At 33.7% G+C, this 19,324-nt stretch overlaps 2 protein-coding genes across 3 annotated transcripts in view; one reads left to right on the forward strand and one right to left on the reverse strand.

Annotated features, from left to right (window-relative positions):
* LOC133194465 (uncharacterized) overlaps positions 1-6,227 on the reverse strand; it is a 92,960-nt gene extending 86,733 nt beyond the window's left edge. For both annotated transcript variants that reach the window (XM_061330420.1, XM_061330419.1), the window contains exon 1: positions 6,164-6,227. The gene's annotated coding sequence lies outside the window, so the exon portion shown is untranslated. The remainder of the gene's footprint in view (positions 1-6,163) is intronic.
* Positions 5,785-18,965, forward strand: LOC133194464 (uncharacterized). The gene is made up of 6 exons (XM_061330417.1): positions 5,785-5,894; positions 14,321-14,387; positions 14,748-14,801; positions 18,229-18,306; positions 18,475-18,678; positions 18,761-18,965. The coding sequence occupies exons 2-6, from the start codon at positions 14,321-14,323 to the stop codon at positions 18,946-18,948; spliced, it is 591 nt and encodes a 196-aa protein (XP_061186401.1). The 5' UTR covers positions 5,785-5,894; the 3' UTR covers positions 18,949-18,965.
* Positions 18,966-19,324: the final 359 nt, after the last annotated feature.

Here is a 19,324-nt window from a genome sequence, read left to right on the forward strand (position 1 = left end):
AAGATTTTTGAAGATTTTTTCTATGTACACCTATGTAAAACTGATCTTTCTTTGTGGCCCCACACTACCCCCGGGGGTCATGATTTGAACAAACTTGAATCTACACCACCAGAGGATGCTTCCACATAAATATGATCAACCATAGCTTTGCTGTTCTTGAGAAGAAGATTTTTCCTATGTACACCTATGTTAACCTTTCATTGTCCATTGTGGCCCCACCCTACCCCCGGGGGTCATGTTCTGAACAAAGTTGAACCCACACCACCTGAGGATGCTTCCACATAAATATTACCTATCACTGCTTTGCTGTTCTTGAGAAGAAGATTTTTGAAGATTTTTCCTATATACACCTATGTAAAACTTTGATCATCCATTGTGGCCCCATCCTACCCCCGGGGGTCATGATTTGAACAAACTTGAATCTACACCACCTGAGGATGCTTCCACATAAATATGACCAATCATAGCTTTGCTGTTCTTGAGAAGAAGATTTTTGAAGATTTTTCCTATATATTCCTATGTAAAACTTTGATCATCCATTGTGGCCCCACCCTACCCCCGGGGGTCATGATTTGAACAAACTTGAGTCTACACCACCTGAGGATGCTTCCACATAAATATTATCAATCACTGCTTTGCTGTTCTTGAGAACAAGATTTTTGAATATTTTTCCTATATATACCTATGTAAAACTTTGATCGTCCATTGTGACCCCACCCTACCCCCGGGGGTCATGATCTGAACATACTTGAACCCACACCACCTGAGGATGCTTCCACATAAATATTACCATTCACTGCTTTGCTGTTCTTGAGAAGAAGATTTTTGAAGATTTTTCCTATATACACTGTACACCTATGTAAAACTTTGATCGTCCATTGTGGCCCCACCCTACCCCCGGGGGCCATGATTTGAACAAATCTGAATCTACACTACCTGACAATAATTCCACATGAGTTTCATCTTTCCTGGTCCATTGGTTCTTGAGAAGAAGATTTTTCAATAATGCCATTAATTTTTTGCTATTTCGTAATTATCTCCCCTTGGAGGAGGGCGTGGCCCTTCATTTGAACAAATTTGAATTCCCTTCACCCAAGGATACTTTGTGCCACGTTTGATTGATATTGGCCCAGTAGTTCTATAGAAGAAGATGAAAATGTGAAAAGTTTACGACAACAACGACGCCGACGACGACGCCGACGACGACAGACAACGGACAAATTTTGATCAGAAAAGCTCACTTGAGCCTTCGGCTCAGGTGAGCTAAAAAAGATTTTAGGTCTACTGAGTCATTTAGGTGACCTGTTGCTATCTGATTTCGTCCGTCGTTTGCCGTTTGTCTGTCGTGAATTTTAGAACCTTTTCAGCTTCTTTTCTGGAACTTCTGAACCAATTTTAACCGATTTTGGCAGATAACATCTATAGGTGAAGGGGAACAAAAGAGTCAGGGATTCTGGTGCTGGGGTGGGGTTCTGTTGACTTTCTAGCAAAAATGCATTCATGCTTTAAAAATCTTCTCCTCTGCTCGAGAATTAAGCAAACAAACTCAATGCAATAATATTAAGGTAAATAAATAAATATAAATAAATGTGCCTCTTCTCTGTTCCTGGGTATCTAGGAGGCAAAGGGAGCTCAAAATTGTAATAAGTGTAGCAAATTAGAGTTATTCCACTTTGCTAAATTGTATTAATCAAGAAATGTATTTATATGATTTAATCAACAGGTTACATGTATATGATTCATTGTTATACCCTTATAAATATCTTTGTATATATTTATTACAAATAAAAAGTCCAACAAAGTAAATGTTTTTTTCATCGGTCTAACAATCTCATTGTTGACCGGTCTGTCAGTCTAACATAAGAATTATTTGACCGCAACGTCACAGCTACGTCACAGGCAATTGTCGGTCAATTTCGGCGACACGGAAATAACCGAAGTTCAGTGCTGCAAGAGTTGTCGTTTGCTAGAAAGATGGTTTCCCGCTACAGACGAACGTGAAATTGAATGTATACTTAATGAAAGAGACAGTAAAAACATCAAGAACGTTATACGATCAGCTGAAAACATTTTGAACGATTTTTTAGTGTGTACATGTGATTCTTCTCTCTCGGAATTACGCTTAAAATCGAAATCTGCAATGTACTGGAGAAATTCTACTGTGGAGTTCGGAAACAAGATGGATCGATGTACGCAAAGTCTTCGATGATATCCATGAGGTTTGGACTTCAAAAGTCATTCATGAAATGATCAAATGACATTGACATTGTAAACAATGAAGAATTTAGTCGAGCAAATGTTGTGTTTTCAGCTTGTCTTGTGAAAATTAAGCACGAGGGGACTGGAGAAGTAAAACATAAAGATATCATTAGTGATGGAGACATACAAAAACAATATGATTGTGGTGTGTTTAGTGTAGATAATCCCAAGACTTTGCAGGAAATTTTTTTTTCGAAATAATGTTATATTTTTGTAACAGAGGGCGAGAAAACCTCAGGAACATGGGAAAGGATGATTACGTCATTAATGCGGATGTGGATGGAAGGCGTTTTGTTGTTAGTAATGTATCCAGACTCACAAAAAACCACAGGGGAGACTCAAGGGATGATGATATCAATGCTGCTCGCATGTATGAACAATCTGGTATGTAGATTATTCTTGTTATTATTCCAAATATTTAAAAAAAAAACATTTTAATCAATCTATTTTGGAAAAACCATATAAGCGCTATATTATTTTTCAAAATCATTTTAGGAAACCCCAACTGTCCAGTGGCAAGCTTTAAAAAATACATTAAAAACTGAATCCAGAACGCAAGTCATTGTGGCAAATACCAAAATCCCTGCCAACATCATTTGACCCTGATAACCTTGACCTGTGGTATGACAATATGGCAGTGGGCAAGAATACACTTGGGAAATTTATGCAGATAATCAACAGAGAGGCAAAACTCACCACAGTATACACTAATCATTCGATTAGAGCCACATGTATTACAATCTTGGACGAATCAGGATATGAATCTAGACATATCATGGGGATATCAAAGCACAAGTCTGAGACAAGTCTAAAATTTTATCCCTAAAAATTGAGCAAAAAACGTAAAAGAGAAATGCCAGATGCTTTGAGCAGGAAAATACATGAGTCAAAATTTCATAGTTCAGAAGTATATCCATCAAGGCCTTTATCATCAAGTGTTCAACCCATCACATATTCATTTGGACCTTCATCTTCTACGACTGTCCAACCAATCTCAAATACAGGCCCCGGGGCCACGAACGAAATCGTACAACAATTGTTGGAGTCCATCGACTGGCTCGGTGATATTGATGATGAGGCACTGGCAGCAGTTCTAGATGACCCTACCATCTATGCAAATGTTCCAGAATTTCCAAAGTCTGCAGTGTCCACTGCAATGTCCTATAACTTTCATGGCTGTACTGTTACAATTAACAATTATTCATCCAGTACAGAGGCTCAGTTATAAATAACCTGTGATATATTCCGTGTGATAAATGATTGTAATAACCAAAGTGATTATTAAACTTTGATTAAAGAAAATGATTATTTCTGTTATTTAATTATATAATTTCTCTGTTATAATAATTACATAATTAATTTTTTCATTCTTTGTTAATTTTTTTATTGTTTAAGCCACAATGTGCTTATGAAATTATTGTTTATAAACTGATTAAATCTGTTGTGAAATCTTTGCTTTAGTGTTTTAATATGTATTTATCTTATGTGAAGGGTATAACAAAACAGTTATATAGACTGGGATTCGGGCAACATATGATTTGTTGGACCTGAGGGTGAAAATGTTGCCCTCGGCATGCGGCCTCGGGCAACATTTTAACCTTCAGGTCCAACAAATCATATGTTGCCCTCATACCCAGTCAATAACTGTATAATGAGAATACAAGAAAGAATGTTATACTTAAAAAAACAAAATAAAAATGAATATTTGGTTCAAATAAGCAAAGCATGCTCAAAGTCGATTTCTTGTCTGTAAAGCAGTATAAAAGATTGCCATAAAGATTGTTTATGTAGCGAAATAGCCAATTGTACAGTGTATATTGTGTCATGATTGACAATTGACGTATAATTATTAGGTAAAGTCATGGAGACCATAGATTAGTTGGTAAAAGCCAGCATTTAGTTGTTTTATACTTTATCAAAGTGACCATGTGATCACAGAGAGCCAGACCACAATCCCCACTTGGTTTTCAATCTTCCTAAGGGTTAGAGATGAAGTTCACCTGAGCCGAATCCTTAAAGTAAAGAGAATTTAGAATATTTAATTGAAAGGCCACGCCTTTTTCCAAGGGCGTATAATTACGAATTCGTGAAAAACAAATGCCATCTTTGGAAACTTGTCCTCTCTTTAGCCAGGGAAGATGCAGACCTGCCTACCCTTTTCATTGCGAGGGTGTAATTTCAAGACTCAATTAAGTGGAATTTATGAGGTAAAGGCGTAATCCTTTATGTTTCCCTACTTTGATGTTTTGCAATGATACTATATTGTCTGAATCAACCTGAAATTGTACATCATTGAACAAAGCAAGCATGAATGTTTCTTTTTCAAATCATTTATAGACAAAAAGTCCCTTTGTTGTAAAAACTGGTATCCTAATTGCAGTCAAATCAAACTTATTTATCTAACATTCCTAATGAACGTTTGGAAAAAAAATTAGCAAATCACATAATTCAGAGTTTCAGTCGCATATTAATACAAATTCTACATTATTCCGCTATTTCGATTTTGTTTTTCTTACATTTACTTGTCTCTATGTTGTTCTTAGCAATGTAAGAATAAACCGAATTGAAAATTAAACTGACTTTGCTTATTGCACACATCATTCAAAAGTTTTGTTTCCTTAATTTTGGCATGCCACCCGTTTAAAAGGCATAACTACAACGTGTATTACGTATGTTGTTTGTATCGTAAATAATCATATCGTGAAAAACCGAAACCCTCTATTAATAAGTATTAATTACCTTCTCGTTTTCATTAAGGAAAGCCTTTACTTTAACTCCAAAGTTAGCCTTTCATTAAGTTGTTTATGAAAAAATATTTAAAAGCGTAAAATTAGTTTTCATGGCGTAACAGCGTAATTTTGTGGTAAAAAGCGGAAAAATTACGCCAAAAGCGGAAGGGTAAGCAGGTCTGAAGATGATGCATGTACTTATGTGGAAACATCCTCAGGTAGTGTAGAACTCAGTCTGTCAAATCAGGACCCAGGGGGGAAGAATGGGGCAACAATGAGCGATCAAAGTTTTCCATGAAAGTATAGAGTAACTATCTTTAAATTGTTCTTCTAAAGAACAGGAAAGCCATGATGAGCATTTTAATAAAGAAGCATCATCCGGTAGTGTTAATTCAAATTTGTTCAAACCATGACCCCCCGATGGCAATAGGTAGGGACCACTTATATACATGTATTTCAACTTTTCAATACTGAACTGATTTTTGTTTGTTTTTTTTTTTTCCAATCAAAGTGCTCAGGTGAGCGATATGGCCCATGGGCCTCTTGTTGTTGAATTATTTTGGACAATTGTATCTCCTTTTTGACATACCTGTCCTTTATATTCAAAAAATATTTTCTTTCTCTGGATTGTTACAAATAGATACATAGAGGGTGAAATTTCAAGGGCAAAGAAGTTATGGAAACAATTTTTACCATTGAATTCAGGCACCACTTAAAACGGAAGTATGCTTCATTGTACCAGTTATCTTTCTTTTAGCCTCGTACTAATGCAGGCAACGTGAATGATACTTTCTTTTAATTTTCTTCAAAACAAATATATAAAAGTATTGGATTTTGAAGGAATGCTTCAGGAGAATATTTTACTCCAATTGAATCACAGGACTTCATTGGTTCGAAGGAAATAAGGTAATTTTGAGCATTTTTTACATCCTTTGTTCTTCTTTCGGTTTATACCATATAAAATATTTAAGCAGAAAGAGAGAGAGAGAGAGAGAGAGTGCATTATAGAGTTATGGCTGAAGAGGCATGTGTTTTTGGTAAATAAAAAAAACCCAGGACATTCCCACCTTATGAAATTGGTATAATTCATGAAATATTGTTAAATTATGTACATGATTACATAATATTAACAAGGGCCGGCTCTAGAAAAAAATAGTATCTAAATAGATAAATACCTCACTGTTTGCCCACTCCTGCTGTCGTGTCTGTTTAGTGAAGGTCAAAAACTGTAAAACTATATGCACGCGTTCTACACAAAGAGAGAGTGCTACATGTAATATACTTCCGCTGAAATCGACGCTGATTGGATTGATAAACTATATTGTATTAGAACATGAAGAACTATTTTTATTTACTAATTAATTGTATCTAAGAGGGGATTCGGACCTTGGATACGCTATTAGATAAATAAATACGATATCAAGCACTTTTATTCTGCAGATTAAAAGGTTTTGAATTGTACCGATATGGTGGATGGTGGGAAAACTTTTTAAATTCGAGTTCGGCTATTCGTCCGACGAGCGAGTAGTCGTCGGGACAATTCATGGCCGTAGGAACCGGGGGGTGGGGGATGGGGCACGTCTGATGACCTTTTTCTTTTCTTTTCTTTCTTTTGGTTGTCAAGGAATTTTGGTAGTTGATGACCCTTTTTTTTTACTGGTCGGGAATTTTTGGGTGCTCCCTCAACTGAAAATGTATGGTTGTGCCCCCCCCCCCCCCGCCCCAAAACTGAAATTGTTTCCTACGGGCCTGCAATTTGTCTAATATTCTGGAGCATGCACAAGCTGGTCTTTCCCTGTAACATCTGGTTTAACCTCGCTTATAGATTTTCTGCCAGACCTCAGGGTCACGCAAAAAGAAGTGAATACCAAAATAATCAATGTATACATATTAATTCTGGCGCAAAATTTGGATAAGTTACATCATCTGCCGTGAACACAGTGCGGTTCTTGAGTTTCAAAACTGACATACACGCCATGTGACCATGATCACATTCAAGAGTTCGGAATATCAGAGAGATCTCTTTGTTTGAGGTATAGCAACCCTTGTCCTAACGGCCTAGCTAAAAGACGCAATCACTAGCCGGTCATGCTAAGAAAGTAATGTAAACGGGTTTTTTTTTCTGATAAAGAAGATGATTACCTCAATGATTACAACTTCCGATTAAGAAATTGCCCAAATAATATTTTTCATAAGTAAATAGAGCGGTCATTACATGTTTATATCTTAATTTAGAAATACCTTTCGCTAAACTTGTCTGCAAAGAAGGTTATACATTCTTTAATTATTTACTTTCAAATATATCCCCAGGCCAATGTTGCCAATATTGGTGGTATATTTTTTAGTTGTACTACATGTACCTGACTTAAACGTTGAAGTTAGTTTTATTTAAGAAATGATCAATGTTAATCAGTGAATATGGCCTTATAAATAACTATCGCTCTGCTGGCTAATTATGATGCACTCTAGAATATTGCGTTATGCAGTGTTCTAAAAGTCGACCATAACAATAGCTAGTTATACATAACTACTGAAGCATAACGATAGTTGAACATTGATACTGATGTTGATTGCTTTTTGAATAAAAGGACTGGATTTATGTCAAATAAATAAGGTAATATTGAGCCTTGTTTAAAACTTTTCTTCTACTTTCGGTTAATATACTATGTGAAGTTTTTATATGGAGCAAGAAAGAGAGAGAAGACATAAATGCTCGTTGGAGATAAATATGGATAAGAGATATATGCTCGTTGGAGATAAATCGAGGACGCCCCCTTCTAATAAAATGGATATAATTCATTGAAATAATGATTTTGCCATGTGCATAATGTCAACAAGAGCTGGTTATAAAAAAAATTTGAAAATAAATACCTCACAGTTTGCCCAATCCTGTTTGTCTTTCTTGTGAAGGACAAAACAGTAAAAACTCTATGCATTGCTTGTACAAAAAAGAGGGAGTTATTTACATCCACCAAAAGCGACACTGCTGATTGGATTCTGATGATCAACATTTGCTTCCTTTTAATTTCATGTTTTTAATGACAAATGTTGCAAGTGTCATAATACATGCAGAATATTAAAAGTCTTTCATACGTAACTATTTCATAGGAAATCATGTCAAATAAATAATAAGATTAAGGAGAAAGAGAGAAGTACATGTAATTACATGTACAGCATGCATGTCAATTTTAGTGTAATTCTATCGTGATCAGCATAGGTGATTTTTAAACTCCGACTGACACATGAATCATATACGCTTATTAAATTTCATGAATTCGAGCATCCAGCGTTAAAAATTTTCTTCGCTGTACAGTTACCAACCTACAATGCACAGAATGCACCAAATAGGATTATCCCTTTCAAAATTCAAGGTTAAAATTCCGCAGACATTTGATTCTGTTTTTACAAAGGGTCTTAGTATAAATTCACTCAGGGAAAGAAATCACACATCCCAACTCCCTGTCGTCAAAAAAAAAAAAAAAAAAAAAAAATACACCATACTCAAACTGTCATCTAAATAAAGTAAGTGAAAATGCTGATTAATGTAAATGTACTTTGCGACAACTTGCAATATGTTGTTCAGTGTATCATTTTCAAGAACAACCAAGTTCCAATGTTATGTTAGCTTGAACATATTTTTTTGTTCAAAAATTAAACAAAAGGTTCCTGACAGTGGTAATGAAACTTCGAATTATCAAATATTATTCAAAAAGTACAAATCAAAAATGAAAAAATACTCATTCTGACATCCCTAGTATTTTTCTTTTTCTTCAGTGGCCAAAAAGAAAAAAAAAGAAATTGTAACAAAGTGGAAAAACTACGGAAGCGTATTGCTGCCATTTGGGTTTTTTTTCCTAAGTCGTACGTACGTAACGAGATTATATGTTGTACGTACGTGATACTAAGTCGTACGTACGAGATAATACTAAGTCGTATGTACGAGAAATTATGTCGTACGTACAAGATACTAAGCCGTACGTACGAGACACTAAATCCAACGTACGAGAAATTATGTCGTACGAACGAGATACTAAGTCGTGCGTACGAAATATGTAGTTTTCAAGATTTGTTGAAAGATAGCATGATGCATAAAATGTACACAAGTCAAATAAGCAAAAAAAAAAAAAAAAAACAAAAAAAAAAAAACAAAAAAAAAAAACAAAACAAAACAAAACAAAACAAAACAAAAAAAAAAAACAAAAAAAAAAAAAAAAAAAAAAAACAATTTTTTTTAGATAAAAGTGCGGTTTTTAAAAATCGTATTCATTAAATACACTGTCAGACAAATTTCCTTGCAGGATTCGAACTCGGGATTTTATATATTTCATTTTTTATTTATCTGTAAAACTGTTAGTTTGTTACAATTCACAAATTATAGAATAGGAGGGATAACGATTTTATGCAATAAAGTATATTGCCTTGACATATGACCTTGCCTATTTTTAAAGCCTAATTAATTTCGGCCTTAAAATCGTATTATTAAGAGTAAAAGGCTATTTAGGATATCGTCTAGAAACAGTGTTTAAATGTAGGATAAAAATTATAAATTACTTTTATAACAACATGGAGTCAAAAGAGGCAGGTTTTACCTGGATCCAATTAAAAAACAGCCCAAAACAGAGTCCGATGGCACAGTGTGGTTGCGGCCCTATGCTCCCCAGGGAGCGAACAGGAATAACTCAAAGTTTATAACAAGTTACGAGTGGTATAATGTTTTTAACCCGTCAGTTTGTCCGTCAGTCCTCTTTATTTATTTATTATTTATTTTTATTTCTTTATAAGCATAATTCTTCTTAAACCGCTGCATAGAATTTCATGAAACCTTATAGGTAATTAGGACACAATATTTAGATGTACATATATTACCTAGAAATTTCTTTATTTTTGGGAATTTCGGCCCCTTTTAACTTAAAATTTTGGCTATATATTGAATATAGATATGAACAGTTCAATCTCTTAAGAGGGCTGGGGGGCATGGCCATTTTTAGACTATATTGCTTTCCTTAAGAAGAAGAAGAGCTCCATATAAAGATAAAGAAAAATGATAAAATTTAAAAGCTAAAATATATGAATTTTTTCTTTATCAAATAATAGTTGACAGCTTCTTTATTTGATAAAGAAAATTTTCATATATTTTAGACTTGTGACCCGCCTGCTTTAAGTCAATTGAAATCTTAATAACCTGCTTTCTGTTACGGCCCCCAGATCTTCAATCTGATCATACACGTAAGACCTGTTAGAAAAAAGTTATCTTTTATAAATTAATAGATTTATACTCTTCCTAAAATCAAATCTTGACGATAGTCTGTTCCTCATATCACCGATTTGTGCGATTTCATTTTGGTTGATTTGGTAAGAAACTTTTCCGAGTTAAGATGTATAGGATCAACTACATGTCATTTGTTTTTTTGTTTTGTTTTGTTTTGTTTTTTTGTTTTTTTTGTTTTGTTTTTTTTTTTTAGGGAGGGGGGGGGGCGTGAGTGTATTTGTGTGACTCCTGTATCGAGTAAGAAAGAGTGAATAATTCTTGTCCTCAGAAAAAATGTGCTTACACTCTAGAATAGTTCCAATTGTTTGTTTTTATTTTTAGTTTAATAATATTTATGATCTGCATTGTCATAAACGTCGTTTTTCTCAAAAGGAAAGAAAAATTATGGAAGAAAATAGAAGAGAAATACACAATACTGTTTTTATAAAAGTAAACTGACGTGTGCCACCAGGTGATTTGAACCAGGCCACTATAAAAATGTTCAATGTCAGTCTCAAACCATCCGAGCTTTTCTAATTAAAACGACATTAAGCATAAATATAAACCACGATTACAGAATTATGATTTTGCATTTTTGGGTTTTTTGTACATTTCAACCCCATCGGTACCCCTGAAAAGTTTTATTCATAAATATTCCTTAGATCTAAACCTATCAAAATATGAGGGGGTGGGGGGTTGGGTTGGGAGGGGGGAGGTTGGGGTTGGGAGGCCTGCTTTGGATCGGACTTCTTAGTCAATATTCATGCAAAAATAGACTTTTTTTTTACCATGAATACCCTCTTTTAAATAACTTTGAAGCAAGGTTAATCATAAAATTGCTTATATGAAATTTAGGTTCTAAATTCAAATCTGAAATATTTAGAAATATATATTGTAAAAAATAACTTGACAACGAAACTTTGATTTTCAAACGCGATTTTCCCGGAAAATCATTTTGTTGTCACAGTGGTAAAATCCTAACAAGAATAAACTTCACAAGCACAACAACTGTTTTTACGCCGTCCATACTTGATGCTTCATAAAATTATAAACAAATCTTGATAACAACATATAATCTCGTACGTACGACTTAGTATCTCATACGTACGACTTACATGTAGTATCTCGTACATACGACTTAGAACATTTTTTTTTCAATTGGCAGTAATACGCTTTCGTAAGAAAACACAGAAAGATGGGTATATACATGTAAGGGACAAACGTTAAAGTTTACATAAGAAAAAAAGGTTAAAAAGCTTGGGTAAAGACACTTTTTAGAATTTTTTTAGGCAACTAGAAACTTGTAATTTGAAATAAATTATGATATGCAGTGAATTGCTCATTGACAATTTGTAACCAATTTATGCATTTTTAACATATTATCATATATAATTTTATGAACCACTTTAGTTTTGTGTATTTTCTCCATCTAATTAAGAACTAGTGATTTCTATTTATCAATACTTTGTTGTCTTTGAAGACTCAAAATTTACACTTTTTCATTAAATAATTTTCTCAGTGACCAAAATTAGTTTTCGCTAGTGTAAAGTGAGTCGTTAATTTATAGCTTTACTTAGAATTTTGCATCGTATAACATTTACTGCCAATAATGTATTTATTTATTTACTTAGCTTCAAATATTTCCTAAAACTCATGTTGGCATTTACTAACAGTTATACTACCCTATTCAAGGTCCATGTTACTATTATTAGTTCAAGTTTATGAAACGAAATATTATCTTTTTTCAAAATGTTTTTTTTTTTTCATTGAAAAAAAAAAAAAACAACAAACAAACAAACAAACAATTACCATTGTCAACTTCTATTATTTATGTAGCACTATTCCATTATTACATGAATATGGTGTCTATATCTCCCCGCTGATTCAGAAAGCAGCAGCCCCATTCGTGTTTACTACCATTTTTTTTAAACCAGAACAGTTTACTTATAAATACATAAGTTGATATTAGACGGATTTAAAGAGTTATGATAACACGAAAGCCACCATTTAATTAATTCCGTGGTCCTTATAATAAATTCGTTGGCAAATTCAACCTTATCCTGGATCGAACTTTTACAAATATTTTGCAAAAAAAAAAAAATTCAACCATTTTTTATGCGAATTTCACTTTAACAATAAAAAGATCTAAGGACCGCATTACAAGGGATTCCTACTCTTTTTCTTAAAGGTGCTTAGACACAGATTTGAAGTTAACATTTTCTCAATTTTTCTGTATAATATCACGACTTATATATTCCAATAGCATTTCACACGAAAATATAATTAAAAACTTATTTTAACTGGAAATTATTGCAACTACGAATTCCTGGACGCGTTTGATTAACACATCCTTGCACTTTCACAAATTTTATCTTTATCCTTAACATTTAAGAAAAGAAGCGATTAGAAGCGATTGTGTATTAATGAAAAATATTACATCTATAATCCAGAAAATTCAGAGTAGAAATGTGCGAAAGCAAACCCCCTCACTAATATTGTCAGCCCGTGCTCAGTGTTGTGTACAGAGTTTAACAAATTGAATACACCCTTGAAACGTAAACTGTTTTTGTAAACAGGACACGAGCTCTGTTATTGTTAATGTTTACGATTCACCGGGTGTGTTCAATTGTTAAAGTCTGCACACACCACTGAGCACGGACTGACAATACTGTGAGTGGGTTTTGCTTTCGAACATTTCTACTCTGAATTTTCTGGATTATAGTTTTAATATTTTTCATTAATACACAACAAAATTGCCACTTTTCTTAAGTATTAAAAATAAAATTGAAATTTGTGAAAGTGCAAGAATGTGTTAATCAAACGCGTTCAGAAATTTGAAGTTTCAATAACTACGAGATGAAATAGGATTTTTATTCTATTTTAGTATGAAATGCTATAGCAACATATAAGTCGTTAAAATTATACAGAAAATTTGAGAAAATATCAACTTCAAATCTGTGTCCAAGCACCTTTAACATACTGATTCCACCTCTTGTGTTTCATAGGGGTCCTATGTTTTTCAGAGTATTTGTGATGCGATCGCTGTTCACCATCTTCAGTACTTTATTCCGCATGTTGATTTAAGGTGATCTAATCTGAATAACAACAATCTCCAAAGAAGTTGCATTGATCAAATGTTGATGAAAATAATCTATATGGAGTAAAATTCCAACATAGAAAGTTAGGAACTGACTTCTAAAATTAAACAAACGATTTTTTTTTTACAACTTAAATAGGATAACCTCCCAATGCTTTCTATTTCCATATGGAAAAGTTATAGTTCTTAGCGCACTCTTTCGTGCAAAAGTCGGAAAATGTACAAATCTCGCTGGATTTCTAGGACAATCTAAACAGTATGTTGAATGTCGATGAAAAAAAGCTTAACAAACATACAAATGAGACAAGGTATTGTTGTGAACTTAGCATGCATCAAAAGTAGAAACAACATCATTAATTTATTCACCACACTGACAGGAAGTTGTTGACAAGACTTAGTGTTGACGGTTCGTCTCTGAATACAGTGTACATGCCTCAGTCTGAGAAACGTCGTAATATTTATCAATGGATGATACATTCAGGGCTTTCGCAATCTCACATATGCCTATTACATGTAGTTCTTCTATTCTTTAAGTGGAATGACAAATACATTTAACATTTAAACTTGGATTGAGATCGGCATGTTTGTATTCTCCGCTACGCATTGTCCCACTCAGACGAACAAACGCGCCTCTAATTTGAAGAGTTCCAGTAATGGAAATAGAAAGTATTGTATATACATGTATAAACATATGATACATAAAATCAGTGTAACATGTTGACATAATGAGACATTAATACAGTATAGAAATTGATGATGCTAACAACCCCCCCACCCCCCCCCCCAAAAAAAAAATTGTATTGAATCATATTATCCTTATATACATGTACAAAGTACCTGATGCATAAAATCAATGTAACACGTTGACTTTTTTGATACAATATATTATTATATACGATATAGAAATTGATATGTTAAAAGAGAAAATATGTGTCCTGGTTTATATCCTAATACACCTGATATATGATATAAATTTCTTCTTTGTAGATGGATTTCCCATGCATATGTGATTCCTTTGATATTGTACTCAAGCCTGGAAATATTCTAGACTTAGGTAAGAACAAAAATATTTTGCAAGTTTTAACCACGTTATAAAACTTCTTTATTTCATAGAGACGTTAATTAGATTTTCATTCAATTAAAGTATTACTATGATCTTGTAGGGTGTTTAAATAATTTGAAGTTCCGTTCATGAAGTCATTTTAGAAAAAAAAACAAAACTTTCCTACAATATCCTACAGTGTATATACATACCCGGTTTAGATGAAAACAGCATTCTAATTTATAATTTACTTTGATGAAGAGTTGACTTTAAATTGGTATGCATAAAAAGTAGCACACGAAGAGTAAATGCAATGTAATACACATTATTTAGAAATTTAATATCTGTAAATTCTTTATTCCTTTAAATTAGGATTCCTAGCACAATATGGTTTTGCTCGCAGCTTAATCCATAATATTTGTTCAGGTTCGTATGCTATTTTTGGTTGTTGTTTCAGTAACATTCACATTAAAATAAGTTTCATATACCCTTTATTTTTCTATAAAACTCGAAACGTACAGATATTTAAACTGCAATCTGTTAAGCATTTAGCATTTTTCTCTGATACATCTATACAGCTGTATAAACTTTTTTTTCATTCATTTATCTTTAATTGTGTCGCCTGTAGAGCAGAGCGACACTTACGGATCACTTTATCCGGCGTCTGTTGTGTCTGTCTAGATGTCTGTCTGTCTCTCCGTCTGCCACATCTTATTTCTCGAGAACTGTAAGAGGTATGGTTTTGATATTTTACACATATACTCAGTATTGCTCGGTATTATGGCTTATGTAAACTACCAAATTCCACTGACCTCTTGACCCTTGAACATGACATTTGACCTACGTGTCAAAATAGTTCATATACAGCATATTTTTGACGATTTATTGGTTAGTTCAGCTTTTTAGCAGGTCCACAGTTTGTCATAAAATATTATAAAAACATACCAGCGTCACAGATTACTTAACCTTGATAATCTGGACGGTTAATTTATCATCCATTTGAATATTTAGGGGAAGGTTTTTAATAAGCAATTATATCACATGTTCCTGAGCTTACCATACGAACTGAATTTTAATTATCTTGAAAATAAATCGGGATCGGTATACCAAAATGGATGGTTGCAGACTGACAATTACAGTAAAAACAGTCTGAAATCTCTATTGGGGGATTGTTGGATTAAACACTTAAATTAAAAAAGGTAAATAGCTTTTTTAATGCTTTCCATTTCATTATTCATTTAAACTTTGATGGTGTGGGAAATCATATTTCTGATTCTATCACAAAATTACTATGTTTGGAATCAGTCTACTATTTTGGAATTTTTTTTTTCAGTCAAATGCATAAACTATAATTCTAGTAACAAATAAATAGTTCACCTTTATAATATCTATTTGCATCTTAAATGATGCTATAACGCAGGCGACACAAGTGTTCCTGGAACACTTTTGTTTAATGGTTGGTGGCATGTATTGCAATGACCAAACACAAAAAATAACCATATAAATGCGCTAAGAAAACGAAATTTTCTAGTGTTATCAACTTTTCTATCAACCTTAAAACAAATTATTTCTTGCCGACCGGCCTTTTTAAAGAAAATGCTTTGTATTTCCTCTAAAAATTTTCATTACTTACGCGTACATTGATTTTTCTAATTTTTGGAATTCTTTTGGCATGATAGACTTGCGTTTATTTTTAATTTCATCTAGATTTTGTGTGAATTATTATTACTTGTGTCATGGTGCGGTACTTTTTCTTTTGATGTTAGCCATACTTAAAATCAGATAGAAAAGCGTTGGCTGAATTCCAACGTACTATAACTTCTAGGGGGCATAGCTTAGCCGTACAATAACTTCCAATGCACTGTACAATAACTTCCAAATCCAAAAGAACTCAATACTTTTTGAATATTTTTTTCTTCAATTTCTGTAAGTATATACAACTTATGCAGAGGAAACATGAGAAACCTCACAAAATCAACCTCCCTCCCTTCAGTCTGAAAATGCATACGTGAGAACCATTTTCAAGAGGAATACAGGGAAACTCGGTTAACTGCTTTAAACGAAAACTCTTAAAAATACACAGATTTTCATGTATTCAAATTAAAACAGATAATTGAAATGTGACAATATTGAAAACACGTGCAGTTCGATAATTCCCTTAATAGCACCTGTTTTCTGGGTTCCTTGAGTTCACAGGGACTTGGGACAATCATAACAAAATCGGGTATATGGTATAATAGGGAAGAAGGGACCTAATGAGCCGCCATTAATTCCTCGCTGCCTTGCTTCAAACTCTAAAAACTTCGATTTTTATTCAAAAAACCCATGAAAAAGTTTTGCCAGTCGAAAGGCAGAATGTTGTCCTTTATTGTCATAAATTGATCATTTACCTTACTTAATTAAAACTTAGAAAAAATATTCAAACTTCCGAGAATTGGGTCGCCGTCGTTAACCCTACACCATTTTTTCCATGCAATTTTCGTGCATTACCTAAATTTTTCCGCACTTGTCATATGTTGCACTCTATCTTAGAGCACCTTTAAAAATATAACTGCTTTTGGTCATCCTCACAATATTTGAGGGACCGATGATCGTCCGTCTCGAGAGATCAGCTCCATTTTCACCTTCGATTAGCCTCAGAGTTCAATCGGGTCAGCCATATTTGATTCCGTAAACAACTAGTAATATAATACAATCAATCAGCGTTTGAACTTTAGTCATTCAGTGCGGATTTCATTCAACAGGTGCTATTAAGGGAATCATCGAACTCCACCGAGGAATTAATGGCGGCTCGTTAGGTCCCTTCTCCACTATTATACTATATAGCCAATTTTGCTAAGATTGTCTCAAGTCCCTATGCTTGAGTTACATGCAAACGGATACATGTTCGTATATGCATGTATTTGGACTCTTTCACACTACATTCCATAATTTTGACACTTGTGGCTACAATACTTGACTCAGATTTCCTCAGGACATGCAAGCGTATTCCTAGTAACAGTAATGAAGCGGATCAAAGTGCGGGGGAATCAAAGTTTCCAGTATTGTGCCTGTGTATATTATGGTTTTTGAAAAACTCATACTGCTTAAATTAATCCATCAAATACAATTGCACGCTCGTTTTACATCGCTTGATTTTTCAATGCCACCATCTCCTTCGTACTTTCAGCTTTGTTTGAACACCATTTACACTTACGATGGACCAAGGCCTGTGACGTAATGTCGCGTGCAGATTGTAGGAGTGAAACGGTTCACCGCGGTATCGATTCACCGCGGTATTTTTTCTCGGTTTGATACACGGTGCAAAATCTCTAATTTTCGGTTCGGTTTATTTTCGGTTGGGATCGTTACTCAGTCAGGTTTGGCATATTGTAAAACACGTTACTCAGTATAAATAAGTATAGAAAATGTAAATTTTTTATGACTGATAGCTTGTAAAATGATTTTTGACAGTCAAATAATTTTAACCAATTTCTTCAGGTCAATTTGCAAATAAAATTCGTAAAATATGTGACCAGATTTAGAAAAAGAAAGCATAAAACAACGTTGAATTTGTTTCCTTCTATCAAAATGTATCGTATCGAAATTAACCGAACCGAGACAAAATTATACAATACGTATTGAACCGTGAAGGGGGTGTATCGTTTCACCCCTAGCAGATTGGTGCTGGAGAAGTGACTATGCAAATGACCATGACACAAGACATTTACAGACACTTTCTTTCGTTTGTAAGGGATTTATTGTACAAAGAGGTGCGACAGTGCTACAAACGAAAGAAAGTACTGTAAATATAACTTAAAGAAAAAATCAAGAACAGAGTGTTATTTGATCATTTTATCTGTGTGTTTTGTAGGAAAAAACACAGTAATAATGGTTTCTGGAGCATTAGCTTTTATGCACATATGTCCCAAATGGTCGAAAAGAAAAACTGGTAAGAGTTGTGCGCGAGGTACCCAGACGAATTAATTGTAATGAATTTGCATACGTAGGATTTAACTTTTTTAAGGAATATAAAATCTGGATATTATCATGCTTTGGGAAAATGACCTAAAGGTTAATATAGGTTTTGCAAATTGCTGCTAATTAATTCTTCTTACAGAAAAAGTGTTTTACATACAACACCCACTGAAATCCAGTCATTTGTTTGAGAACTTTTTCTCCAAGGAATATCCAAATTACTCATTAGAATGCATCAACCAAAAAGATTCTCCTCCACTGGATTCATTAGTGCTAGTTGTTTGTTACGCTTCCTCTCGATTAAAGGACGAAGTTGATACGGCATTAGAAAACATTTCTTATGAAGGTATGATTTTTTTTTCGTAGTAAAGAACATTTCTCTTTAAAATGGGTTTCAAATTATTTGTTCAATTGTCTTTATTTTTAAGGAAAAATTATGCTGATAATAATACATTCATGTGAACCGACTCAAAGGCCAACAAAAATTCTGGACAGTTGCAAGGACAAAAGAGTGAAATCCTTCACAACTCTGTTGATATGGAACGGTGTGTTCTATCCATGTTTGAGAAACAAAGAAGCTGTGAAGGTTATTAACTCTTATCTAAAAGAAAAATAAACATACTAATGTGAACAACTTCGGCTTTTATTTTGCATTTTTATCATTAAATTACTAAGATATTTGCATATATGAAGTCATTTTTCTTTTATAACCTGGTTACCTAAGTTTTATATTCAATTGTATTTTTAGTTTCCCGAGTCACTCAAGCAACCCGTTCTTTTCTGTTTTCGTTTACCATTGTGCGTCTTGGTCATTCGTCGGTCGTAAACTTTCGAAAACATTCTGCTTCTTCTCTTGAACCATAGAAACAATTTTGTCATAAAGTATAAATGGGTCAAAGGGTACAAAAATTGTAGGTTTCATTGTCACTGCTTCGTACTAAGATAGCACGCCAAAATACGTGCTATCCTAAAAAAAATCTTCTATAAATCTG

The sequence above is a fragment of the Saccostrea echinata genome, unplaced genomic scaffold (assembly GCF_033153115.1).
Source record: "Saccostrea echinata isolate AGI-Se365-2 ecotype Australia unplaced genomic scaffold, CSIRO_AGI_Sech_v1 ptg000029l, whole genome shotgun sequence".
Lineage (NCBI taxonomy): Eukaryota > Metazoa > Mollusca > Bivalvia > Ostreida > Ostreidae > Saccostrea > Saccostrea echinata.

Bases quoted from the DNA above. Each gene is read 5' to 3' on its own strand.
- LOC133194464 (XM_061330417.1), top strand. From the start codon at position 14,321: ATGGATTTCCCATGCATATGTGATTCCTTTGATATTGTACTCAAGCCT. The intron at 14,802-18,228 runs GTTCGTATGCTA...TGTGTTTTGTAG, and splicing joins AATCCATAATATTTGTTCAG to GAAAAAACACAGTAATAATG. The intron at 18,307-18,474 runs GTAAGAGTTGTG...TTCTTCTTACAG, and splicing joins ATGGTCGAAAAGAAAAACTG to AAAAAGTGTTTTACATACAA.